The 27,732-nt window shown below is 41.8% G+C and overlaps 3 protein-coding genes across 13 annotated transcripts in view; all 3 read left to right on the forward strand.

Moving 5' to 3' along the window:
• Positions 1 to 17,916, forward strand: part of dock3 (dedicator of cytokinesis 3) — a 149,299-nt gene extending 131,383 nt beyond the window's left edge. For 5 of the 11 annotated variants that reach the window (XM_043222464.1, XM_043222467.1, XM_043222468.1 and 2 more), the window contains 20 exons: positions 4 to 99; positions 611 to 671; positions 770 to 863; positions 2,546 to 2,694; positions 3,619 to 3,705; positions 3,861 to 3,965; positions 4,048 to 4,189; positions 4,986 to 5,152; positions 5,242 to 5,328; positions 5,934 to 6,113; positions 6,208 to 6,291; positions 6,371 to 6,487; positions 7,568 to 7,707; positions 8,982 to 9,114; positions 10,051 to 10,132; positions 10,218 to 10,336; positions 10,457 to 10,544; positions 11,549 to 11,668; positions 12,741 to 12,823; positions 13,927 to 17,916. In XM_043222464.1, the coding sequence (XP_043078399.1) occupies positions 4 to 99; positions 611 to 671; positions 770 to 863; positions 2,546 to 2,694; positions 3,619 to 3,705; positions 3,861 to 3,965; positions 4,048 to 4,189; positions 4,986 to 5,152; positions 5,242 to 5,328; positions 5,934 to 6,113; positions 6,208 to 6,291; positions 6,371 to 6,487; positions 7,568 to 7,707; positions 8,982 to 9,114; positions 10,051 to 10,132; positions 10,218 to 10,336; positions 10,457 to 10,544; positions 11,549 to 11,668; positions 12,741 to 12,823; positions 13,927 to 14,511 (2,719 nt within the window). In that variant the 3' untranslated portion in view covers positions 14,512 to 17,916. Of the gene's footprint in view, positions 1 to 3; positions 100 to 610; positions 672 to 769; positions 864 to 2,545; positions 2,695 to 3,618; positions 3,706 to 3,860; positions 3,966 to 4,047; positions 4,190 to 4,985; positions 5,153 to 5,241; positions 5,329 to 5,933; positions 6,114 to 6,207; positions 6,292 to 6,370; positions 6,488 to 7,567; positions 7,708 to 8,981; positions 9,115 to 10,050; positions 10,133 to 10,217; positions 10,337 to 10,456; positions 10,555 to 11,548; positions 11,669 to 12,740; positions 12,824 to 13,926 lie in introns of all 11 variants that reach the window. The other 6 variants (XR_006247623.1, XM_043222470.1, XM_043222469.1 and 3 more) reach the window with 6 other exon arrangements.
• Positions 17,917 to 18,700: 784 nt separating this feature from the next.
• Positions 18,701 to 20,742, forward strand: manf (mesencephalic astrocyte-derived neurotrophic factor). Its single transcript, XM_043223198.1, has 4 exons — positions 18,701 to 18,933; positions 19,407 to 19,534; positions 19,939 to 20,080; positions 20,196 to 20,742. Exons 1-4 carry the CDS (start codon positions 18,846 to 18,848, stop codon positions 20,378 to 20,380), a joined length of 543 nt encoding a protein of 180 aa, XP_043079133.1. The 5' UTR covers positions 18,701 to 18,845; the 3' UTR covers positions 20,381 to 20,742.
• A 148-nt stretch (positions 20,743 to 20,890) lies between these two features.
• rbm15b (RNA binding motif protein 15B) lies at positions 20,891 to 24,918 on the forward strand. The gene has a single exon (XM_043223197.1). It carries the CDS (start codon positions 21,398 to 21,400, stop codon positions 23,837 to 23,839), a length of 2,442 nt encoding a protein of 813 aa, XP_043079132.1. The 5' UTR covers positions 20,891 to 21,397; the 3' UTR covers positions 23,840 to 24,918.
• The last annotated feature ends 2,814 nt before the right edge of the window (positions 24,919 to 27,732 follow it).

A 27,732-nucleotide genomic window follows, 5' to 3' on the forward strand; every position in this document is an offset into this window, starting at 1 on the left:
TAGTCTGCTGGAGAAGATCGAGCAGGAGACCTGGAGGGAGACGGGCGTCTCTTTCATCACGTCTGTCACGCGCCTCATGGAACGACTGCTGGACTACAGGTAAAACTGTAAAAATGTGATTCATTCATCCAATTAATTTTCATTTGTTTATTTATTTTCGTGTTCATTTTAATGTTTCGCAAATACTGGATTTATTGTGGTTATATTTTAAAAATCATATTATTTTATTTTTAGCAACTTCACTATTTCAACACATTATATTTATTGATTTTAGTTTCGTTTTATCTGTTGCTAACGGTTACCTTTCTGTCCATATCGCAGATTATTCTTGCCTGTAAGTTGCTCGCTTAAACAGGAAGTGGCCATTTGACTGGCGTGTAAAATGTTAACCGAAACGTATTATTGTTGTGCAGTATTTAACAGTCAATAAACAAATTAAGTCAAAATTATTTTGTCAATTGCATTAAAGCAGCCAGATGCCAGTCTAACTTTAAATTTCAAGAAGTTATCTTCATATTTGTGTGCAAACGCATCATATAGCCCATATATGGTCGGTGGGTGTGGCATCAGAGGGCGTGTCTAATGAGACTTCCTGTTTCTTGCATGGCAGAGATTGCATGAAAGGCGATGAGACAGAAAACAAGAAGATCGGCTGCACTGTTAACCTGCTGGTGAGTTTTATTCCATTCTAAGTCAACTTAATATGTGTAACGTGGTATTTTTGCAATAAAACAAGTAACCTGATGATCATCCGATCTCTTTATTGTAGAATTTCTACAAGTCAGAGATTAACAAAGAGGAGATGTACATCCGATACATTCACAAGCTGTGCGACATGCACCTTCAGGCCGAAAACTACACAGGTGAGACGTTTCTCTGAGGTACTTAACGTTTAAAAAAGACGAGACACAAAAAGCCACGTAGAGAAACTCTAGATACAAGTTCTCCGAAGCCATGAAAAGAATGAAAGGAAAGTGCTGCTGTTACTGCTGTTGTTTTTTCAAGGCGAATTTAAAAGGTATACAATAAAGAAACCTTTGTTTTTAATCAAACGTATAGGCATCATGTTTACATTAATGTAAACCCCGCCTCCAGCAGCATGGGCGTGCCTGAACGTTCGGAAACTGTATACTGTCGCTTAGCCTTTGCATTTCTTTTAAAACTCCCTGCAACCTGAGCGTCACTTTTTTAAAGAGCCATTTCATGCATGGAATGCTGCAAAAGACACTCAAATATCCTTCTAGAAAATGGGTTGGAGCTATAAAGTACACATTTTAGATTTATTAAATGGGGCCAATTAGTGCTAGAGTGCAATTATATAAAACGTGTTTGAGTAACAATGCACACTTTAAAGGTACACTCCACTATTTTTGAAAAAAGGCTCATTTTGCAGATCCCCTAGAGTTAAACAGTTGAGTTTATGAATTCTTTCCGCTGATCTCTGGTTCTGACGCTAGCACTTTTAGTTGCAGCTTAGCATAGATGATTGAATCTGATTACACTGAATCTGATTGGAGCGAATCTGATTGGAGCGAATCTGATTGGAGTGAATCTGATTGGAGTGAATCTGATTGGAGCTAATCTGATTAGACTGATTCTGTTTAGACTGAATCCGATTAGACTGAATCCGATTGGAGCGAATCTGATTAGACTGAATCAGATTGGAGCGAATCTGATTGGAGCGAATCTGATTAGACTGAATCAGATTGGAGTGAATCTGATTGGAGTGAATCTGATTGGAGCGAATCTGATTAGACTGAATCAGATTGGAGTGAATCTGATTGGAGTGAATCTGATTGGAGCTAATCTGATTAGACTGATTCTGTTTAGACTGAATCCGATTAGACTGAATCCGATTGGAGCGAATCTGATTAGACTGAATCAGATTGGAGTGAATCTGATTGGAGTGAATCTGATTGGAGCGAATCTGATTAGACTGATTCTGTTTAGATTGAATCTGATTAGACTGAATCTGATTGGAGCGAATCTGATTAGACTGAATCAGATTGGAGCGAATCTGATTAGACTGAATCTAATTAGAGTGAATCTGATTAGACTGAATCTGATTAGACTGAATCTGATTAGACTGAATCTGATTGGAGCGTTCAAAAATGACCAAAGAGTTTCGATATTTTTCCTATTTTAAACCTGTCCTTCTGTAGTTATATCGTGCACTAAGACAGATGGAAAATGAAAACGCTGATATGGCTAGGAACTATACTCTCACTCTGGCATTATAATTAAATGCCGTGTCCAGCATTTTCAGGTGCTGCGTAATAATCATTCGGTCTTAGCACGTGATGTAACCACAGAAGAGTCAAGTTTTACATAGGGAAAATATCGGAACTCTTCTGTCGTTTTGAGGGAGATGCTAACGGTTTAATCAGATTCAGTGATATATGCTAAGTTGAAAAACAGTAAAACTCAACTGTGAGTCACTGAAATACTAAATCTTCACTGCGTATATTTTTTTTCTAACTCCAAAATGCGGTAAGCTAAAATACGTTGTGAGTATGTGAAGGTCATGAAGCGCTGTGTGTCACAGAGGCGGCGTTCACGCTCCTGCTGTACTGGGAGCTGCTCCACTGGGAAGAGAGACCCCTCCGAGAGTTCCTGCACTATCCTGCTCAAAGCGAGTGGCATCGCAAGGAGGGCCTCTGTCGCAAGGTCATCCACTACTTCAACAAGGGAAAGGTATTTACACGCGTCAGTCTGTTTTAAACATATGGAATTAATAGTGATTCATCTGACGCTTCATTTTAGAGTCACTGCGAACACGGATAGCAGCTCCTAATCCTTCCCTCTGAAACACAAGCAGCAGATTACATTTTTATCATTTTGAGACGAGTAACCGTTTCATATACTTCATATACAACTCCAGTTGTACATAGTGTTTGTTCATTTTAGGTCCGAAAACAAAACTGAACTATTCAATCAGATTATTAAATCTAGAGCAGGATGGATTTTAATTGGAAATAACATGCAATGAACATTTGAATGAACATAAAAAAATGATACATTTTGAAAATAAAATTGTTCGTGGTAAGGTCTGTAATATGCGTTTAGAAAAATGTAATTACAAATTTTTTTATGTTACATTTTACAAATATAACTGCAATTGAACTATTATAATTCTTTATGACTTTTTTACATTTATTTTTCACATGTGAGTTTCTTTCTTCTGTTGAACACAAGAACATATCAGCTTTGGTAACCAAAAAGTTGACGGTAGCCATTGACTTCCATAGTATTTTTTTTCCATGCTATAGAAGACTACCATCAGCTGTTTGGTTACCGACGTTTACCAAATGATCATCTTTTGTGTTTAACAGAAGAAAGAAAGTAAATGATGACAGGGTTTTCATCTCTGGTTAAACAATCCCTTTAACTCTCAAAGACAAGGAGCCAACTTAATGGGATACGTTTCATTTCTGTTCACCTCAGATTTCATCATCTTCACTTGTGTTCCTAAGACGCACAGAACGACATGAGGGCGAGCAATTAGTATTTTTTGGTGCACCATCCCTTTAACTTAGAAATGTGTGAAGTGGCATTTCTTTCGAAGCTGTTTCGTTTACAGAAATGTAAAGGCATGTCCCGCTCCCGCTCTCTTCTCAGTGTTGGGAGTACGGCATCCCGCTGTGTCGCGAGCTAGCCTTCCAGTACGAGTCCTTGTACGATTATCAGAGCCTCAGCTGGATACGGGTCGGTGCTCCTTGATCTTCCTTTTCTTCAAAATGCTAATATTTGAATAGAGATTACATAACGGCACTTTGAGCGGACGGCGCGGCTATTAATGTACCGTTATGTATCGCGCTCAGAAGCAGGTCAGTGAATATTTAGCTCGTCTTTCTTTACAGAAAATGGAGGCGGCGTATTACGACAACATCATGGAGCAGCAGCGACTCGAGCCGGAGTTCTTCAGGGTGGGGTTTTATGGCCGGAAGTTTCCCTTCTTCCTCAGGGTGAGCTACTGCCGTATTCACACGCTCCGTGCGTTGAGCATCAGATTGATTCTTGATTCATCGTTTCTTTCTCTCCACACAGAACAAGGAGTTTGTTTGCCGAGGGCACGACTACGAGAGACTGGAGGCCTTTCAGCAAAGGATGCTGGGAGAATTTCCGCAAGCTATCGCCATGCAGCACCCGAATCAACCCGATGAGGGGATTTTACAGGGAGACGCCCAGTGTATCCTTCATGAGGAAATGATTTCAATATTAAATATATATAAAGAAACGTTCAAGCAAAAAATACGTTGGTTAAAGCTCATTTCTGTTTAAATAATTTTGTTGAAATAAAAAAATAATAAAATCTATGTATTTATAATATGCAAATACTAAGCTAAAATACACACTAAAATATAATACAATATTTTACGTAGTTAAATATGATTTAATGTAACAATTTTGCATGAATACATTTAAATAATGAAGAATTATGAATAACGCTGTCCAATTATTAATTCTGATTAATCACGTAAAACACTCAAATGCATGTATACTTTTTAAGAAAATGTAGTATATGAAAAAAACTATATATACTGTATGTTACATGCATCACATAAATAATATATATAATAATATACACACACATATATTACATATTTTGGATGTAATTAATCGTATGACAGCACTACTAATTACATTTAAAAGAGTTTATACTACCCAAAGACTTTAGATTTTATATTTCAATTACGAATTTAATTTGTTTATAAAAAGGTAGAACTTACATAATTAATTAATGATGCTCAGTGTTCTCTCTAATAACGCCTTAAATTATTATTTATTAACTTTTAAAGTAGAAGGCTGTATACATTTATCATTCATTGTAGCAATTAGCTAATTTTATGTTTGATGTCATACATTATAGTTGTCTAAAAGCCGTGAAATACAAAAAAAAGGTTTATAAACAGCACACAGTTGATGTAGGTTTATCCCTCTCACGCTGTTTAGCGGTTGTTTGTCCTTCATGTGAAGCTGCACAGACCTCCAGATCTACGCCGTGACTCCAGTTCCAGAAAACATCGATGTGCTGCAGATGGACCGCGTGCCGGACCGCATCAAGAGCTTCTACAGAGTCAATAACGTCCGGCGCTTCCGCTACGACCGGCCCTTCCACAAGGTGCCCAAAGACAAGGACAACGAGTTTAAGGTGAATGTGAAGCTCTTCTGTCAGAGCACCAGTGGATAAATGACTTTAACTCCAGACGTGGACTGAAGTCGGGTCACGTGTGTTTTCAGAGTCTCTGGATCGAGCGGACCACACTCATCCTCACCCATCCTCTGCCCGGGATCTCCCGCTGGTTCGAGGTGGACAAGCGTGAGCTGGTGAGTCAAGCACAGTCAAAATATATATATATATCCATCTATCCATATAAAATCTAATATATCGAGTAGACTATTCAACCACTCAGCAAGATATAAGTACCTTTCAACGTTTCCAAAGCTTCCAAACTCCTAAATTTACATCACTCTTTATTACATCCGCATTTAAAAAGCTCTAGTTTAAGTACCTTCGATACTACCTGAGCGTTCGATTAAATGAAAAATATATTAACTTAAACATTGTTTTAAAACAAAGAATAATCAAACATTACATTTGCCCAAGCACTTTGTTTAAACCTTATAAATGCGCATTTCGTGAAGTCATCGTAAATTTCCACACATTAATATTTATTATAACTTTCAGAGAGTCGTTGATTTGCTTCTTTCGTTTTTATATAAATAATTTAATAATTAAATCTAATTTCAGTGTATGCTTTCCAAACAAATATCACATTTTTATATTTGTATTTGTATATAAATAATTCAATAATTAAATCTAATTTCAATGTACTTCCCAAACACTAATCCTGAAGATACTCTTATGACCGTGTCTAAGTACTGAACAGATTTAACAGAAGCGCACCGCGTGTTTTCCTCGTGTGCTGTAGATCGAGGTTAGTCCGCTGGAGAACGCCATATACGTGGTGGAGAACAAGAACCAGGAGCTGCGCACCCTGATCAGTCAGTACCAGCACAAGCAGCTTCACGGAAACATCAACCTGCTCAGCATGTGCCTCAACGGGGTGATCGACGCCGCCGTCAACGGAGGGATCGCCAGATACCAGGAAGTCAGTGCACATTCAAACTCAAGTGCTGAAAAGAACGACTTTTAGACGGCTGAAACGCTTATTGTTGCGTTTCATAATTGTGTTTTCATGCCAGGCGTTCTTCGATAAAGAGTACATCAGCAGTCACCCAGAAGACACGGAGAAGATCACCCAGCTCAAAGACCTGATGCAGGAACAGGTGAGCACCTTCAAAACTCAGAAGAGATTCATAAACATTCAAGAGTCGTTGAACATGTCTTCTTGAACAAACCCCGCAGGTCCACATCCTCGGCATGGGCCTGGCCGTCCACGAGAAGCTGGTGCATCCAGAAATGCGTCCCCTGCACAAGAAGCTGATCGATCAGTTCCAGATGATGAGGAGCAGCCTCTGTCATGTGAGACCTCACATCCGCTTCTGTAGTCCTTTGAATCGGCCACAACTCATTTTAGGCTATGTTCACACTTAGCATCTTTTTGAATCAGTCGGTGTCTGTTTAACGTTTTTAACAAAGTCCTAAGTGCTTTTTCTGCACTTCAGAGCGGCTTGTTAAAGTTGAAAAAAACTTTTCGGAAAAAAAAAAGTGGTCTACGTCAAGCGCATTTTTGACAGCTGACCAATGAACAGCGAGCGGTGGGTCGTTTCCATAGCAACGACAAAAAAATACGATAAAAATTAGAAGATAGCCAGAAAACAGAAGATAGATCGTACTAGTTTCGGAGAATGAGCACAAAAGAAGGCAAACGTGAACACGGCCTTTTAATTTTAATTGCGTTCGCTTAAGCCTAGTGGCTAGCATAAGAGCTGGGCAGATTATAAATTCTTTACTGATCTAGTTTACTCATGTATCCTGACTCCTTTTTCTGGTTACTTTTTTACCGTAATTTGTTTTAAACTTAATACTCATCTTGTGACCATGTGACCATTAAGCGTCATTGAACCGTGTGAATGTGATGGGTTCTTAGTAACACGATAAAACATAAAAACGCGTCCTAACTATATTTAACAGCTGTCTTTTCCATGTTAGTCAATGATGAACTAAGGCACTGATTATGAGCGTTGTTCAAAGTGTCTAATGTGAGTATCATATCATACTGAAAACATAAACAGATAGTTAACTTAATTAAGGCACATGTGTACGTTCAAACTGTGGGCTCGCTGCGAACCAACAAGCGTATTACGTAATGAAGATGGAATCAGCACGCACATTTAATTACGTTAAAAAAGTGCCATTTTTCTATTGGACTCTAAACATACGTGTTTCCGAGCCCGCCCACACGCTCCTCTGATTGGCTGTGATATTTGATTCTGTCGAGTCTTGTGTGGGCAACCGAATTGCTTGTTAGGACGCCACTACAACCTCTTACAGCACCCTAGCAACCACCCTAGCAACCACAAAGCAATGCATCAAACCTCTGAATGCAAAACTTTTAAACCTGATCTGCAAGAGCGCAGACAGTGTGGATATTCAGAGTAGTGTTTCTATGTGGCCCTGCAGGGCCTGCCCGGTCTGGATAAGCTGAGTCCGGCCTGCTCAGGGTCCAGCACCCCACGCGGCATCCTCGCCACACACAGCCCCATGAGTCCCGAAAGCATCAAGCTCATGCACCGGCACAGGTCAGTCCACCTGCACAGACTTGTGTATTATAACATCAGAAGATATGTAAATGAGCCCAAGTGTGTATTAAGACGAGAAAAAAAACTATGCTGTATGAATGAAACAAATGTTTCGGGTTTTAGAGAGTGGTTTAGATAGAACATTCAGTTTCAACAGAAGCTAAAGAATCAAATTCATGTACACAGTGGAAATCTATTCCACATTATTTATTTATATATATATATATATATATATATATATATATATATATATATATATATATATATATATATATATATATATATATATATATTAAATGTCATAAGATAATAGGACTATAAGCATGTAATGAGAAATATGGTAATAATAAGTGAGGTGCCAAAACATTTTAAATAATGTATATTTTGAGTTTGTATATTAAGATACATGTAGATTGTAGATTAAGTTTTATTTGCTTTTTATTGTAGTAATATTTATATACTACTAAAACTTTTGCTTTTACTTTTATATTTCTAATTTTATGTAATTTTCTATGTAAAAAAGAATATATATATATATATATATATATATATATATATATATATATATAATTTTTTTCTGCATTATTTAAATTACTGAATTTGTTTTATAGTTTACAACAGTTAACAACAACCTAGTTCCAAACTTTGGATGCATATTCAGGGTTTTATTTTAAACAATGCCAAATGTACATTCCATATATATTTTATTGAAACATTTCTTCCCTGTGCGGCACCTCATATTACACTGTGATGAATTGGTCATCGGTGTGTGTGTGTTGTACACACATGTACGTGGGTTATAGACAGAGATTGCTGTTTTCTATAGACACAGCCCTTCCTCTCTCTTCACAAACACTCCTTGACCGTGTATTCCTCATAAACACGTGAACACACTCATGCTGCCCACCCTGAACACACTAGCTTCAGCTCTGCCACGTCTCTCTCATGTCTCTCTTGTTTGTTCCTCTCTCTCTCTCTCTCTCTCTCTCTCTCCTTTCTTCTGTCTCTTTTCCTCATGTACGTTTGACACCTTTCTATGTGCATGCTTTGCACCCCTCATTTTTTATTCTGTCTTTTTTCCTTCTTTTTCGTCCATACTTGCATGGCTGCCTGTGTTCTACCACTCTACAATTTCTCTTCTTTCCATCATTGATTGATTTTTCTCATCCATGCATGCGTACCCTGTTCTCCACTTCTGCTTTTTGTTTCCATCCCTATATTCCCTATCCCTGTCCTCTCCCTGTCTCTCTCTCTCTCTATCTGTCTCTCTCTAGCCCTCTGAATGTGTTGGGCTCTGTCCGCCATTCGTCCTCTTCTCTCTCCTCTCACACTTCCAGTGAGACAGGGAACCTGCTCATCCTGACGGACAGTATGATGGAGCACCCGGAGGACCTCTACCGCATGCAGGTGGGCTACATTAGCTCATAATACACACATATCAGTGTAAAATCTACCGTAGTCACCAAACAAAACATCTTTTTATTCATTTAAGCAGTCAAGTAGAATATTTTAAATATTTAAATCTATTTAATCTGAGTGATTCAAACTAACCACAGCCTTTAGTATCCGTCACTGGTGCAGCTCTTCAGCCCGGGGGAGTAAGGTTTACCTGCACAGTACTTACTAGACTTCGTTACAATCACCCCTAAACTTTGCTTCTATCCGGGTCATGGCACCAACGTGGTTTTATTTACCCTTTGCGGCATTGGAGGTGGGTGCTTTAACAAAGATGCTAAAGACCACAGCCTCTAGCATCAGTTGCTAGTGCACCTCTTCAGGCCAGGGGAGTGAGGTTTACATGCACAGCTCTAACTGGCTGGCAACGTTACAATCACCCCTAAACCTCACTCCCATCCGGGTCACGGCACCAGCCCAAGCCCTTCAGTTCTACTTAACCTGCTCTGTTTTGCATTTGCCAAAAGCAACTATGATGGCAAGTTCCATCATTACCAATATTAGAGTTTGCCTCTCTAGTGTGCCTTTTTAGATCAGGGGAGTGAGTGAGTGAGTTTTACTGCCACCACCCTAATATCCTCCAACCTAGAAAACGTCAACTAATACCTTAGTAATCACTAGTAACAATATCCTTACAAAATCATCATTAATGAACACTCATAAGCGACCCCCAATCACTCATGATCTATCAATACCCAAGCACCTTAAGAACCTAGAAATTGTATAACATCCTAGCAGGAATATCGACAACCTTGCAACCTATCATAACACCTGGGACCACCCAGAATTTTGGACATTTCCTTTCAGAACATTGTAGCATCTACACAACAACAAGAAAGCTTTATCTGATCTTTTAAAGTCCTTTTTGCTCCCAATGCAACATTTCAGCCCAGTCCGTCATCGTCCAGCTTGAGCTCCACGCATTCAGCTCCCTCTCAGATGATCAACTCAGGGCACGGCAGCATCAGAGGTGAGCAGCGATAACCTGTAACCTTGGGAACAGCTCAGTTAAAAAAGTTTAAAACTGAGATATATGTTATTTACTTTCTCTCCAGTTGGGTCCCCATCACTACCTGACAGATACAGACACAACAGAGAGATGTTAATGCTCCTACCACCACACAGGGACCGTCCCAGCAGTGCCATGTACCCCAACATGACCGAGAATGGACAAGTGCGTCTACAGCCAATTACATTTGATTAAAACCAGCACACTCTGCCAGGAAATTAGTTTAAATTGTAAGGTGATGGCAGAAATATAATGTCAAAATATTTTTTTTGCATTTTTCACCAGCCTACTAACCATCAGAGGGCTCTTTACCATCAGGTCATTGGTCCCTGCAAACCCTGCAGTGACCCCAATCTCTCTGTGGCTGATAAAGGTATGACTGGGTGTGTATGATTCTCTGAACCCACTGTACCCCTCTATTCCTTCACAGTCCCACAATTCCCTCAGATCAGGCAGAAGAACTTACTGTGAGAAAGTATGTTCAATTTAGTATGTGTCTATGAATGAATTCCTTAAAGGAATAGTTCACCCAAAAATGATTTACTCCAAACCTTTTTCAAAATATCTTAATCTGTGTTCAGCAGAACAAAGAAATTCATACAGGTTTGAGGGTGAATAAATAATTACATTATTTTAATTTTTGGGTGAACTATTCCTTCATATTTGGAAACTGCATGCAGTTTATGGTCACTTCATTTTTAGCAGTTACTTTTTAACATTTTTGCTGTTGACGAACCAGACCAATTCAAGCCCAAGTCCTTGAAGGTAAATTACTTGTACCTAACAGTTTATCCAACAAATATAAATGGTGTGTTTCAGTGCAACTGGTTTACCACTATAACAATGTGTTTTACTAGTCCCAAACCAACTCTTAAATGCCATAGTTGTTTGCAGAAATCGATCTCTGGTTTATCAAAATGCAGCCTAAAAAGCAAAGAAAGCAGGACTTCCTTGGTAAACCATTTTCACTAAATATGTTGTTCAAGTTTATTGCTTTTTGCTAAGTTGAGTTGACCAACTTCACCAGCTAGATAGGACAGCCATCTTGGTAAAGCAGGTTTAGCGAGGAAGTCTTGCTTTTTAAGCAGATTTTTGATAAACCAACTTTTTAATAATTAACAGTGGATGCCAGAGTTTAAGGCTAGTTTAGCTGGTTTACCGTCATGCTACTCTTCAACATATCCTATCTGGTTCTTTGTGAAGCTGGTTTGCTAACTAAGTTTAGTTTGTTAGATTAGCTTAGCAGTCGGTTGCATACACCAGATCCAAACCTCAACATTTTAAGTAGGAATTCCTGAAGTATCTGACCTTCAGATGAGGATCCGTCGGGTCAGTACTGATATGTATGGTGATGACGGTCTTTGTTTTTTCTGGCAGTGTTGACGGCTCCCAGCAGCTGGAGTTTGGACAGTGGCACCAGGGACACGCTGCCGTTCCTCTCTGCTCATGTCGGGAGTGTGATGGCCCCACCCGTTCCCCCCCGCACCCTTCCTCCCGGTAAGAAACAACACCTTTGAGGAAAGGTTTCAATGAAGAGAAAGACATTTCATTAAACCATTCCTTTTTACTTTCGGAATGGTTCATGAAATAATTGGTTTTTTATTAGTTGCATTGGATCTTCTGCGCATGATGAGGTGCCGTAATATGTCTCTTTAGCGACACAAGCTGATTTGACAGACATTTGTATCTGTCAATTTATGAAAAGATGAAGAGTTAAGAAATCAAAACATATGTCCTTAAAAGGTTATTCCACCCCAAAATAAAAATTTTGCCATTAATCACTTTGGAACACAATTCCGGGAGGCTTTTGACTCTCCCATTGACTGCCGACTAACAAACACTGGGTCAAGATCCAGAAAAGAATGAAAGACATTGTCAGAGTAAACCATCTGCCATCAGTGGTTCAATCTGTATTTTATAAAGCGCAGAGAATACTTTTTGTATGCCATTTTGGAGAACATCCACTGCACACAAGTGGATGTTCTGTTTCAGATGCAACATGCGCTAATCATTTTTGGGGTGCAGTAACCCTTTAAAATATTCTGTACATTGTCGAATTCTAGTGGAATCTTGTCTTTATTAAACAGAGGTTGCTGTTGATGCATCTTGAGGGACATAGATACAGTAAATCACACCTTTAAGCTTGAATCCATATATGAAAGCAAACAGGAGATTGACAAATAGCATTTTTTACATGCATTTTTCTTCACGGAGTGTTTTATTTTAAAGTGCACATGCCCGTAATTTATAGGAAAAAGAAAAAAAAACTTTGGTGGCATGGGGTGTATTTTTATTGCCATTTAGATTATAGTAATATCACTTCCCAATGTAGCATCCTTCCTTTCATTTCAACAGTTTTTTCCCACATTTGATCATTGATCCTTCGCTGATGCATTGCTCCTCGTTCCCGTTTTCCACCCATTATTCTCCTCTGAACATCAGCTAAGTTCAGAAATCCTTCATAGTGCTTGCTGAGTGAATGCGCATGTCAACGTGTGTTTGCGCGCAAGTGTGTTCCAGCGCGTGCTCTTTCCAACCCTGGTTCTGTCCAACTGTGTCTCCCCTTTAGGACACTTCTCGATGCACTTTGATGCTTTCCACCACCAGATCAACGAACTCCCTCCAGCTCTCCCCGCGCGCTCTTTAAGAAAGGTATCCTCCGCCTAGATGTGTCCTGTTAGTCCTCGTCATGCATGTCCACACTAGCATTCCAAGATGTCTTACGTCCTGTTGACCTCAGATGTCCCCCGCTCAAATCACCCTCAGCCGAACTGTACCCGAGTCTGGTTCAGAATATTTTTTGGTGTTTGGGAGTTCTTGGTGTCCCTAAGATGCTAAAGTGTTTTGGGTACATATTGTAATTCATGTGCAGTTGTATTTGTTTGCATCAGTAGTGCAGTTATTATGTGTTTGTGAATATACAGTATGTGCTTGGGTTGTATTTTCTCTGAGGATCAGTTGGATGACAATTTGTTGAAAATTAAGTTATTCCAAGTTATCCAAATTAAGTTTACCAAGTGAATTAGAAAAAAGAGCAAAAACAATTTGCCAAGAGCTGACAATATTGATAATATACACTGACATGTTTATTAGACCCTTAGATTGGGAAGCAAATTAAAATTAAAAGTTACAAAGGACATATATAAAATGATATATAGTGAACGAAAGAGGTGCTCAATCCTGCTTCTTGGAACCTTCCTTCCAATCCAAATGTCATGGCAAACTTTTAGGATAAATTATAAAATCTTTATTTTTGCAGAATTGCTTCTGCTGAATGCTCTGATCATAAAATTAAGTAAGCATGATGCTAGAGAAAGGAAGATACCGCATAGCAGATTTAGACATAAGGTGCTGGGGAGGAGGTGGGCTAAGATGAAAACAGCATACACTGAATACATCCTGGTTTCATAGGTATACAATAGAGTACTTGATGTGACTGGGAACATTCAATTAAACTAACCAATTAGAACACAAATAGACTTTCATGGCTGAACTGATATATTCATTCAAAAAGTTCACCCTCATTAGGTTAAGGGTCAGTAAATTAATTTTAATTTTTGCGTGAAGTGTCCCTGGAAGTTCGTAAAAAGTGTGATAAAGCAGGGTTGGAACTTAAGTGAACATAAAGAGTTCTCAAGGAGGCGGATTGAGTGTTTCTTATGTCATCCTATTGATCTTAAGTTATAACACAGAAACATATAAGGTGTTCATGAAATATATTGTCTGTAAACACCTTGTTTAACTTTCCTCACCAGTCACCCCTTCACCCTATACCTGCCTCACCCACCAGTCCACAATCGGGCCTGGATGGCAGTAACTCCACCTTGTCAGGCAGCGCCAGCAGTGGCGTCTCCTCCTTGAGCGAGAGCAATTTCGCCCAGTCCTCCTCCGAGCCTCCGGCTCGAGCCGACACCTTGGACTCGATGCCGAGCAGCCAGGCCTGGACCACGGACACGGAGGAAGCCGAGAGTCCCTACCTCCCCGTACGCTACAGCGTCTCCGAGCCTGAAGTTCTGGACCCTCTCAAGCCCGCTCCTTGCCGTAGTCATTCAGCCCCTTTGGGCGTAACCCCAGGGATGCCCACCGATGGGCACCACCATCATCACCTACATCTCCACCATCACCACCCACATGCAATACACATCACCCACCCGCACTACCACCACCACGAGCCTGCACCTGCTCTGCCTCCCAAACCTTACTTGAGGGAAGGGTGTATCCCCGAAGAGGATCTGAGGCCGGTTCCAAGGCCAATGCCCCGCAAGATCTCCCAGCCTCTGCTCACTAACAAGGAGGAGCAGGCCAAGGTGGCCTGGGAACATGGCATTAGTGAAGAATAGATGAAGAGCGAGGTTAAGCTCGATCCGGTTGGCTTTAGTGTGATAGGTGGTTGGGTTTTGGGAATGTCCCAAGAACTGACTGGGTTTGAACCTCTACTCCACTTCCCATGTATCCAGTGTAGGTCTTTGAAACCTTTTAAGAAGTGCTTGACATGTTTCTGAGCTTCTACATGCTAGTGAGACATTTTGTTGTGTGCTTAGTGGTTGTTGATTGGGAGTTGCCCAGGAACCTTGAGTTCAACCTGTTTGTAGAGCCCAAGCTACTTCCCCTCATTAGTATCAGTATATTGATTGGATAATACAGATATGGTCCCGAAAGGTCTTTCAGATCAAACAGGAAGCACAAAATCACATTCAGGTGGTTTTCAGGTCTAACCAGATCTAAGCGTTTCGTGTCCTAAGAGAGAGATACACCTCTTGTCAAGGTCTACAACTTGTTAACACTTCATCATCATCGCAATAGTTTTGATTGATTGACGTAATACACCTTTTGAAGAAAAAGCATCGATAAACCTTACCAATAGGCGTTGTTCAGTTCTGGTTAGGTTGCACTTTAGCACTCAACCTCGTCTATTTTTTATTTTAAAGAATAATTTAGAAAGTGGTCAAAAGTGGATTAAATAGTGGCTAAATTTGGAATTAAGTTCACTTTCATCTCGGTAGCCCTCACGAGGATGAATTTCAGATCCTCAAAGATTATCTCCATTGACTAAACGTTCTCATTCCCTCTGACAGGATACTTCCCAATCCAATGCAAAAGCCTCAGACGTGGTTTTTATTAACACAGCGGTTGATATAGCATGCTAACACTTCATTACCGAGCTAAAAACACTTAACAGAACGTCTGCTACCTCCTGCACGGTTGCGGGAAGCTTCTCCTCAGAGAGAATCTGCACTGATGTGACAGTAAGAGGCTTTTACAATCTCGGTAAAGCCTCATTACACCCACAATATTGTCGTGCTGCGAAAGCAAATCAGCCACTCTCAACGCTACTACCCCGTTACGCTAATAACGCAACAGCCAAAGCGCTGTTAAATCAAAGCCATTTCACAGATGTCTCCTCACGGTAAAGCGGCTTTCGGTCTCAGTAGGTTCCTTTGGGAATTGATTTCCGTTCCTCTGAGTTGACAGTTTTCATAAAGAAGTATATTTTTAGATAGAGCTGTTATACAATTCCAAGACTTTAATATAATTGTATAGTATTAAAAAAAATACAAAAAGAGAGGTAGAATAAATACAGCTTAGATTATATCATATACTATATTGCTATGAAAGATTATATCACACATTTCTAAAGATGGAAACCAGGCAAGATTCACGGGTGTGTTTTATGTTGTGAGTTGAGTGACTTCGAGAAGTCTTTTAGCTGCCGATAGACGCAAATTCGGTACCTGATGTTCTTTGCGTATTAACTTCTGACGACTTGAACGTATGTGTTATTTAAAAAGCTAATTTTTATGTACAATGTGCATGTTCTCTTCAACGGTGGTGATAATATTACGCTACATCACTTGAAGGGAGGGTCTGGTAGAGGTATTGCTTGTACTGTATATCTACGCATCCTCATCCGCAACACCATTAACTAGCATTTCATGTGAAACTGTTAATTATATCTGCTTCGAGCAAAACACTGCATATTGAGTCTGAAATAAACTGAAGTGGCAGGAAAAAACGTAAATCTGCTGTCCCATTTTAATTTCGCTTTTCAAAACGAAGCAAGGACATGCATTCAAGAAAGCGACGAATGATAAAAGCTATATTATTATTATTATTTATTATGATGTGGTTTAATTTGGTTTTATATCACTTAAGTGCAAAAATATGTTAAGAGTTTTGAAAGGAACTTTTTATTTATTATAAGTCCTGGTGTACAAACACAAAAGCATATACCGTACTTAGGGCTGCTGGTTATATGAAACACGGATATTTGAAGGCGTTTATGATATGAAGACTGCACTGTTTATGGCAGTTTGTAAACGCAAGTTATCTTAATGGCCGATATGACTGATAGTTCTTGACTAAAGGCCTTTTTATGATAGAGGACCTTCTTTAGATGTGGGAGTCTCTGACTGATTGCATTACTAATATTCCCATCTGTTCTCCATTCTGTCTCTTCATTTGTATGCACTTCCTCCTGAAGTAAAACTGGTGATGGTATGCATTTGTAAATTTATTACTATTGTTTTTTGTTTAATTATAGACATATAATGATGAAGTAAGAGCGTTATGTCTCCAAAGACACACACAGAAATGGTTTGACCGACGAGTTATTTGCGATTACCTTAACATCTTGAGGTTAATAAATCATTTTATACACATTAAATATTGAATGATCAGGGAAGGAACTGGAATCTATGCAAAGATCGAGTGTTATAAGAGAGAGTGTATCTGTGACGGCCCTTTCTGTGAATATTAGCACTGATAAACTAAAAAAAGCATTAATATTTATCGTTTTGAGCATTTCTTATGGCTTTCTAGACATTTTTGCATGTAAATACAGACTGACGGATACTGTGTGTCTTGTATTCATTCACCGTTATGATTTTGCTTGCATATTCAAGCAAAAAAATAAATTTAAAACGTATTATTATCACAAGGTTACTCATTTGGCACAAACAAACGTATATAAAAAAAAAACAAAAAAAAAACGAGTGTATATATTTTACATGTTTGATATCTCCGTTGAGGCAAACAGACAGAGTTTCAGATTGAGGGTGACATTTTATTTTTTACATGACGAGGTTGCCCTGATAAGCATCTATAATTTAATACCTTCTGAGATAAGTGTTTTGCTTAACAAAAATTGGGTTTATTTTCCTGTATTTGCTGAAAGGATTGATTGCCATTTATTGGAAATAACTAAGAGGATGGTGAGCAAAGGGGAAAAACATCTTCTTTTTTCTTTTTAGTCTCTGTACATACGAGTAAAGACGGATACTAAACGCTCTGGTCTGCATTACAGCTCGTACCACACCATGTTTGGCTTTATTTCGTGTATATAATCCTTCAAAAGCTTTGTATTTATATGGTCAAGAGGGACAAATCATGTATAGACTGAGATTAATTGTCTGCCTTGTACTTTCTGATGTAAATGTGTTTTTAAAACTAAACTGCGAACGTGAAAAAAAAAAAGAAAAAAAAAACTTTCAATGGCCTAATCACTACAGTTATTTTGTGTATTTTGCATTGAAATCTGAAGAGCGTTTTGTTTTACCATGCAGAACTACGACAACCTTTGTACAAGTATTCTCAAAGTATTTTTTCTGTATATATTGTGCTAGCATGAATACATGTGGTGTGGATTTTAGATGTAAATACACACATTTTTTTCCTACTCACTTAACCGCTGTGACGTGTAATTCATTAATATTGCCTAATATTAAAGATAATGTTTTATCGACTGATAAACGCCTGCCTTTCTTTCTTGGGAATATTCTCAGTATACATTTTTTAAGGAATATTTACACCATTATAAAATACCCATAAAAGACCAAACCCTATATATATCTTCCATGTCATTACAAAGATCAATAGCGTTTTAAAAATCGATCTAAATTGATAAAAACATTCAACAGCCATAATTTCAAGCGATTCAGACACATTTTTCAAGAGAATGAATGAAATCAAGAATCCATCTGACTTTAAACCGCTCAAATATTTAATACGGCAGATCACATAATTCACATTTAAAGTTATTTAATAATGGTGCAGAAAGTAATATATTATTGTTACAGTATATTCAAAGTAAGATTTCTTGAATGAAGACTAAGGTGGTTTTATTGTTTGAAGAGCTATACGGTAAACATGATTTTGAAGTTTATTTCAGGCGTTTGAAACCAACACAGGCCTACCGTGATTGTACTCCACATTTAATTATAATATGAGGGCAACTTCTTATGTAGTATTCTTATTATCATGAACATTAGTAGCTCATTTTGCCAACTTCGTGATGAGCTAGCTTACGCAACCGATGACAAAGAACTACAAACATGGCGCCGGTGCGACCAACGCGTCAGCCCCATCTCGTCACCGAGAGAGTTCTCCTTCGCGACCAATCACAAGCCGCCAACTGGACTCACTCCCTGGATGAGCGCTGCACATCCATTCAGAAAAGAGTGCGTGTTGCGACGTCACGAGCCAGCCAATAGGCGCCCGAAGAGTGCAACGGCGGCCAATCGGATGGGAGAGTGGGCGGGCCCTTGCGATAGGAAGCGCTGTTGAATCGTTCCGTTGCGTGTTGTCGAGCCGGTATCTTTAATGATCGCTCGAAACCAGGTTTATCGCTTTTTTCGTAGCGCATTTAAGTAGTTAGACGCGTGTGTTTGGTTTTAGGATGATATATTTAAGCGGGCTTTCCGTGGCCCTGGCCCTGGCTCTGGTGCCGAGCTGCACAGAAGCTCTGAAGGATGGAGAGTGTGAAGGTGAGTTTGATTCGTGTGTGAACATTAATATAAACATGTGCCGCACACACAGTCCCTGTCAAGAGCATCCTTCACCTCCGTTTAGTTCTGTTCAGTTTACTTCATTTTATTAGCTGTTTCCTTTAACTACTTCAATCATTGCATCAGTTGTTTTTAGTTATTTAGGCTAAACGTATTTTTGCAATAATGTATGTGCATAAGATATGCATAATGCATCATATTATAAAGTGTTAAAGTTTAAAGACAACCTAATTTACAAACAATTAAATTGTCTATATATATATGTGTCTTTTCATCATAGCACACTGTACGCTGTCGATTACATAATTCAAGTTATTTTCATTAATAAGCACTTAATCATATCTAGATGGCACACCTGTTCTTAATTGCTTTTTTTTATATACAAAGGAACGATTTGCTTTAAATGTGACTGATTTACTGAACGGAAGATTTTTGTGACCGTTTCATTGCAGTCTGTGTGGGTTTCCTGCAGCGCTTTCACCAGACGCTTCAAGACAACGACGTCCAGTTCAGCAGCGACTCCATCGAAAAGGCCCTGCTGAAGTCTTGCAAGGAGGCCAAAGGAAAAGAAAACCGATTTGTAAGCGGATCAGTTCGTTTCTCCGTCAGATTGGGAGAAATGCATGCTTACGAAGTGAATGGGTGCCGTCAGAAGTTTAGTCCAAGCAGCTGATTTAAAAACATTCAAGTAAAGCACACAAGTTCAGTTTTCATTATTAAGGCATTGCATCCGTGCGTGTTTCGCTTCTGATTCAGACAAGAGCGGTATTTAGCCTGAAGCAACATTTTAAAGTTAAAACCTCTTAATCTTAACCTCTTAGGGATTTTTTTCTAGCTTTTCACTTCACAAGATGCTGATTGTGGATTACTGTGATGTTTTTATCAGCTCTCATTCCGACGGCACCCATTCACTACAGAGCATCCAAGTGATGCTGCATGTCTCAAACTCACTTTTAATGTGTGTGTGTGTGTGTGTGTGTGCAGTGTTATTATATAGGGGCAACAAGCGACGCAGCGACAAAAATAATCAATGAAGTTTCCAAACCGATGAGTTACCATGTGCCGGTGGAAAAGATCTGTGAAAAGCTCAAAAAGAAGGACAGTCAAATCTGTGAACTCAAATACGGTAAGATGAACAGTTTATTTGCACAGAAGGAGGAAAAAAAGCATTCGTTCATCACACCTAACATGAAGCACATCCACTGTTCTGTTGGTTTGAGCATCTGTTCGTCGTCTTCTAGATAAACAAGTGGACTTGAGCTCCGTCGACCTGAAGAAGCTGAAAGTGAAAGACCTGAAGAAGATTTTGGAGGAATGGGGCGAGTCCTGCAAAGGCTGCGTGGAGAAGTCCGACTTCATCCGTAAGATCAACGAGCTGATGCCCAGGTACGCTCCGAGCGCGGCCAGGGCACGGACAGATCTGTGAGGCCCCCGGGAGCCGCGGGGCCGAAGGACGATGAGCGAGCGCCTGACCGCGGGGCGTTTTAACACGTGCTCCGGGAGAACGTCAAGAAACCCAACGCACTTCCGTGAAAACACCACCTTTCGTTTATAAGTTGCCATGTGTTCGTTCCGACTAACGTCCAGCACGCCTCCTGACGCTGCGGGAAACCTGTCTGACACACTTGAGTTTGATTTTACTTTCTGTTCTTTATCTTTTGAGGGCGTAGACTTTCCTAGTTGGCACCTTATATGAAATCTTCAAGATGCGCGGGTCGGTTTGAGTGGACTTTGTTGTAAAATGTTTAATACAGTTATACTGTCTTTTTCATTAAAAGAACAAAAGAATCTGTCTTGTCCTTTTTTTTTAGCTTGTTTAACTTTTTCACCCGCTTCATCTTTCCTTCAGGGAGCTGGAATTCATTTTACTACCAAAATACCTATTTGCCATGATAATTAAATGATTTTTATGGTTATATAATACATGTGTTTGTATATCAAGTTGCAGCTTTCGGTACATTAAAGTCCATGCTCAGCATGTCACACGAAATTCGTATTTTCTTATTCATAGTGTGCGTTTTTTAACATATTACGTTTGCAAAAGTGCGTTTATTACATAAATAATATCGTGCTGCCGTATCCATTTCAAATTCCGAAACGTATGCATCCATTTCGCTCCTAAAACTTAATTTTTTTTAGCGTCGATATTCATTTTCCACAACCATCACAGCGTCACGCGACGCGTACCTGACGTCAGCGCAGGCTCCTCCCACTCGCGGAGCGCGCACATTCCTTTTGTCCAAGATGGCGGAACAGATGCAGCTGAGGGGACGCTAACGTTTGCCGTTTTGTTTTTATCTGCGAAATCCTCCACCCGGGCGAACGCTTTCTCGCGCAGACGCCGGCCGAGACCCTCCTCGCGGATGCGCAAACCCCCCCGGAGCCGCGGGACACCACCTCGGAGCTGATTTCGTATTTTCGCGGCGGGAGCATCGCTGCAAAAATGAAGCGACAGGCCGAGCGCGACGCGAGCCCGTCCAGAACGCTCGCCAAACGCGTGCGCGAGCGGGAACGGGATCGCGAGCCGAACCCGCCGCTCGCGCTGCTGCTCGCCGAGAGCCGGGCGTATCACAAGCGAAGCCGCAGCCGAGAGCGGGAAAAACCGCGCGTCCGCGAGGAGAGGGACGGTCTGCATCACCGCCCGCATCACGAAGCTGGTCTGCTGGGTCGAGCCCCTCTCCGAACCGCGTCCGTCCTGCCCAAAGGGAAGACCCCGTCGGCGGACGCGGCGGGCGCGCGGCTGGAATACAAGACGCTGCTCATCAGCAACCTGGGATCGCAGCTCACCGACGAGCATGTGGAGGACGGGCTTTTTCACGAGTTCAAAAAGTTCGGGGACGTGAGCGTCAAGCTGTCTCACACGCCGGAGCTGGGTCGCGTCGCCTACGTCAACTTCAGGCACACGGAAAACGCGCGGGAAGCGCGTCACGCCAAAACCAGGTTGGTGCTGTATGACCGTCCGCTCAAAGTTGAGCCCATGTACATGCGGCGTCGCAGCGTCACGCCTCCGGATGTGAGTTACGTGTCTCTGCACAGCGCTGCCTACACTTACCGGCAGCGCTCGCTCTCACCGGGCGCCGGGAGCAGCGCCGTGCGGGATGCGAGACCCAGGCACTACGTCGAGGGCGTGGGACTCAGCAGGGACCGTGTTTTGGACTATTACAGCGCGCTGGAGGAGAGAAGCCGCGCGTATGCCTATCAGCTTCCCGAGGAGGACTTAAAGCCAGAGGACGACCAGAGGGCCACGAGGAACTTGTTCATCGGCAACTTGGACCATAACATTTCTGAGGTGGAGCTGCGACAAGGGTTTGACAAGTACGGGATTATCGAAGAAGTCGTCATCAAGCGGCCCGCTCGCGGGCAAGGGGGTGCTTATGCTTTTCTCAAATTTCAAAACTTGGATATGGCTCACCGGGCCAAAGTGGCCATGCAGGGACGCATGATCAACGGCAACCCGATTAAGATCGGATACGGGAAAGCCAATCCGACGACTCGGCTCTGGGTGGGTGGACTCGGCCCGAACACCTCGCTGGCTGCTTTAGCCCGCGAGTTCGATCGTTTCGGGAGCATTCGCACCATCGACTACGTCAAAGGAGATAACTTTGCTTACATTCACTACGAGAGCCTGGATGCTGCCCAGGCTGCTTGTGCGCAAATGCGTGGCTTCCCCCTAGGCGGCCCGAACCGTCGCCTGCGTGTGGATTTCGCTAAAGCTGAGGAGACGAGGGCGTACCCTCAACAATACCAGCCACCGTTGCTCCCGCCTCCGCATTACGATCTTCTAGCTGAAGGTTACGGGCGCCATCACAGCCTGGAGCGGGAGCTGAGAGCGAGGGCTCGCTCGCCCTCGCACCCCCTGTTCGCAGAGCGAGAAAGAGAGCGCCTTTCGGACCGGGACTGGAGCCCGCCGAAAGGAACGGAGCGGAGGGCCAACGCGGAGGCATTTGGGCGGGTCAGGCAGCGCAGCCGCAGTCGCAGCCGCAGCAGAGAGCGCTGGGTCAAGGAGCGAGAGCTGGAACGCGGGAAGAACTGGGAGGAGCGGCGCAAGCGAAGAAGCATCAGTCCCATCGACCGTCCTGCCGAGGAGCGCGGGAGGTCAAAGCTTCGGGGCGGAGCACCGTCTACTCCCGAAGACAGCCCTGATAGGGGCCGCGGCCGTCTCCCGGACTCCACCTCAGAACCTCTCGACCACACCCCCGACATCAGCAGACACTCCAGCGACGAGCGTCCCGCGCAGGACGAGCCGTCGCACCCGCGGAAGGAGGAGCGCGATCGCAATCACCGCAAAAGCGAGAGCGACCCCGACTCGCAGACCGACAAGTCCAAAACAGACTCCAAAAAGCCCGGCACGCTCTCCGAATACGCCCAGACCTTGAGTCGCGTGTGGCACGGTTCCCTCGTGCTGAAAAACAGCTGCTTCCCCGCAAACATGCACATGCTCGAGGGGGGCGTGAACTTTCTCCACGCCCTCATGAAGGACAACCAGGCAGGCGGCGCCAAGATCGCGCAGCTCAAAATCGCTCAGCGGCTGAGGTTGGATCAGCCCAAACTGGACGAGGTGACGCGGCGCATCAAGCTAGGCAGCCCGGACGGCTACGCTGTCCTCCTCGCCGTCCAGGGGCCCATGGACCGCGACGCCCCTCCCCCAGAACCGGGCCTCCAGCAGCGCCTTCTCCGCAACCTGGTGACGTACCTCAGGAACAAGCAGGCAGCGGGGGTCATCGGCTTGCCCCTCGGCGGCCCCAAAGACAGAGAAATGGGGGGCATGTTGTACGCCTTTCCTCCGTGTGACTTCTCGCAGCAGTACCTCCAGGCTGCTCTGAAAACTCTTGGTAAACTCGAGGAGGACCACCTGGTCATCGTGGTCGTTAGAGACTCACCTTGACACTTCAATTCCGACTCTAAAACGTTCCACACAGATTCGATGCCTTTTATGATTTTAGGACGGATGTACCTTTTCACTTTAATACTCCCACACATCCCCCGGAGAAGTTGTTTTATAAGCTTGCAAATGGGTTTTAAATTTCTCTCAGCAGTGTTCGAAATTTTCCGTTTAATTCTATTTAAAAACGTTTTATATAATTGCATGCACAAGCAGTTTGACTGAAGCCCCGGTGGTTTGTTATAACGGGCGTTAATCATACAGGACTTCCTTTCTAACTCAAATTTGTTCGCGAATCCATTCGTCGTCGCTCCGTCTCATTCGATGTGCTCATTAAGGTCTGTCGACGGAAATTCGAGCGTGATAATTTGTTAGTGGCTTCTTACTCCGTAACGGTTCTTCCCTCCGATATCACATCCGTTACGCAAACCCTAGCTTCTCTGAAATAAACCCGTACTTGACGTGGCAGTATGTTCAGTTCAGGTGAGGCGTTAACCGGCGGCAACTACCTCTTTGACCATGTAACACATCAGGTATGCTTGACAAAATGAAGTCAGTCTTCGAGCCCACTGCGTTTTTATTGCGTTTTGTTACAAATATGCACCCGCAGCACTAACAGAAAGGTCACGTGACCACACCAGTACTGTAACACTAATGTTTGTACGTGTTACGACACTACGGTTTAAGCTGTTTGTTTGTACACAGGAATGTCTTCTCAAGCCTTGGCTGTTTTTCAACTGCCCTCCACCGAATGACTATTTGCCGAGTCATTGAGCCAACGCGTTTTAAAACAAGTGCTACTCTAAAATGTCCAGTGATTTGAAAGTCATGATAATGTATGAAACAGAAACGAGTGTTATTTTCAGGTTTTAGTTAACAATGAGGGTTAAAAAGTCCTGCCAACACTACAACCCTTTGCACTGAACGGTCATTTTCCATTGTTGATTTTTAATCATGTTATCGTTTTGCCTTTCTTTTATCACTCCTTTTTTTGTAATACTATTTTTTTTTTCTAGAAATCTGTATGCAAAACATGTATGGCGTATAAAAAAAAAGTAAACATTTCATGTTCTTGTTTTTAACTCGAACTCCCGTCTTTATTTGCACACGGCGTTCAACGTCGAGATTTCCACAGATAAATTCTGTCTCCATAGTTACCTTTCCATCTCAGTCCTGCCTGCAAAATAAGTTGAAGGTTAAAGTGGTAACTAGGCAACCACATCCATCATTAAAAAAAAAAAAAGCTTCCAGAGTTCAAATAAGGCTGGACCGTGACGTACCTCGGAGTGACCGCTAGGTGGCAGTGTGCTCATAGAAAAACTAGCTTAACTCAACATCTGAAACCAGCCAGTTCCTGCTGTGCATGTGGGAAGTTGCTTGAGGGAAAACAGTCGGTGCGGTGCATATTAAACGCTTGCTGAGACATTGTTGCTGCATTTAACCGACTTGAAAGCGCTCTACTTTTAGTTTCACCCTATGCCGGTATGCAAATGAGGTCGTTTGCATGTGCTATTTATGCCGTTTAATATGTAGACCTGCACGACGCTGGAAGATTAACCAGCCTTGTTGTTTTCAGAAGCTTGTTAATTATTTATAACGCACCGTACTTGAGTCTAACGCTTAATTAGCTCGTCTCTCAATGTCAGAAAGAGATTGTAAACCGATCAAGCCGCGGCAGTCCTGTCTGTCAAGTCCTGACAGATCTCCCAGCTCTGTACAGAAAGGCTCTGGCGTTCCTCAGTTGACTGGACCGTCTGCTCTCGGGGTGACGGGGAACTCTCAGAAATTGCCCCTTTATGCAGGTTTTTGTGTCCGCGCTCGTCAACAGCTGGTGTACTCCGAGCAGTCGGGAGATATCAGTGGAGTTAGTAAGTGGTGACCCGAACTGATTTGGACTCTGTCTAGAAGTTGACGTGGCTTCCAGTGGTCCTCTGTAATGAGTGGGAAGCGTACCGTTTTAAAACTCAGGCTTGTGTGAGTTGTTTGCAAATCCGTTAGTCACTGAATACGCTCGTTAAGGTGTCTTGACCAGATCTTAAGTGTAATTTCTACATATGATTTGTTAGTGACTTTTCTCAGCAATAAAATTACATTTGAAGTGATCAAATATTAAATGGCAAGCAGGCCAGAAAGCTAATGTGCTTTTAAATATGATATAACAGTATACAATTGTACAAATATATATTTACAATTTTGCAGCCAATTTACATATATACATAACTCTCTAAGCTTTCATTGACATCTATAATTCACCTCAAACCAGTAATATGTTGTGAAAGCTATATGTGTGTGTGTGTGTGTGTATGTATATATATATATATATATATATATATATATATATATATATATATATATATATATATATAGATGTGTATATATATATATATGTGTGTATATATATATATATATATATGTGTATGTATATATATATATATATAGATGTGTGTGTGTATATATATATATAGTGTATATATATATATATATATATATATATATATATAGATATAGATAGATAGATATGTGTGTATGTACATATGTATATGTGTGTGTGTGTGTATATATATATATTATATATATTATTATTAATGTTTAATAATATATATATAATATATATATATATATATATATATATATATATATATATATATATATTATTAAACATTAGTGAGGTGAATTATGGATGTCAATAAAAGCTGAAAGAGTTAATATATGGAGGAATAATTATTCAGAGTTTCTTATTCCAGTTATCCAGATGAAACATGCATGTCTTTAAACCTTTTTAGTTGCTTGAGTTGGACCGAATTTTCAACTATTTGTCACAGATGCTTTTTCTTCCTCTTTTCTTTTTTTTTTTTACTTCATTGACGTTGATGGATCCTTTGAAGCAGCGCTTGAAAGGATTTTTAAGAAAAGCATCTTTGCATGGTGTGCTGAGCCAGCAGCTCGCGTGACCTGTATACGTCCGATCGCTTTAGTTTGCGCTATTGCGCTCGAATACTCTCCCGTCCGCCAACGTCCCTCTCAGGTAGCGCCTGGATCAAAACCATTCCAGACGGCAAAATAACCTTGCTTTTCAAACGCTCCCGTGAATCCCGCGCCGCTCAAGGTGACGCGTCCACAAACGTGAATCTCTAGCGTCTTCACCCGATTCGTTTCTGCCCTTTTTATCGTTTCGAATCGCGCTCTCGCTCCCCCGGGCGCCGGCGAGGATCAGGTTGTTTTTTTTTTTCTCTTCCTGGTAGCAGCAGCCCATCGACCCGCAGCACTTCACTGTAAGCTAGCCTAGCGCAGGAAATGGAAGACACAAGTAATGAAATATTAATGCGGATTCGTGAGAGGGTCCAATGAAATCCATTAAAGCGAGGAAAATCAATGAAACGCGGCCCCGGCCTGAGGACTCGCCCGGATCGCATGTCGCTTTCTTGGTCTTTATGGACCTTCGGTAAGAACACGCATGAAGCAGGAGATCAGCCATTAGTGACACGCGGAGCCTTCGGCCCATCAGCCCGGCTCTTGGGAATCACAGTTACGCATGTCTTTTTGTATATTTATGGATGTATAGGCTCACGCTGTCGTTTATCGCTTTTCCAGAATCCCAAGCGTCTCTGATCTCCCGTGCGCCGGCCGAGGCGAGTAAAGCCAGGATACGATGCGGATGATGTCAGCGGAGCGCCTCGGATCGAGCGGGCAGCCGGCCGCGTGGGTTTTTGTGACATGCCTACCGTGCCGCCGCTCCAGGCATTGTTTCAGGACTACAAAGGAAGCTGCCGGGAGCTTACGGCCCTGTCTCTCAAATCCTGCTCGGCTGAGGAGCTCCCAGGAACAGTTGTCATCCCCACGAGACGTCGCTCGCTGTAATAATATACATATTACCCCTCAAACGTTTCGACCGGTAA

The sequence above is a fragment of the Puntigrus tetrazona genome, chromosome 22, assembly GCF_018831695.1.
Source record: "Puntigrus tetrazona isolate hp1 chromosome 22, ASM1883169v1, whole genome shotgun sequence".
NCBI lineage: Eukaryota > Metazoa > Chordata > Actinopteri > Cypriniformes > Cyprinidae > Puntigrus > Puntigrus tetrazona.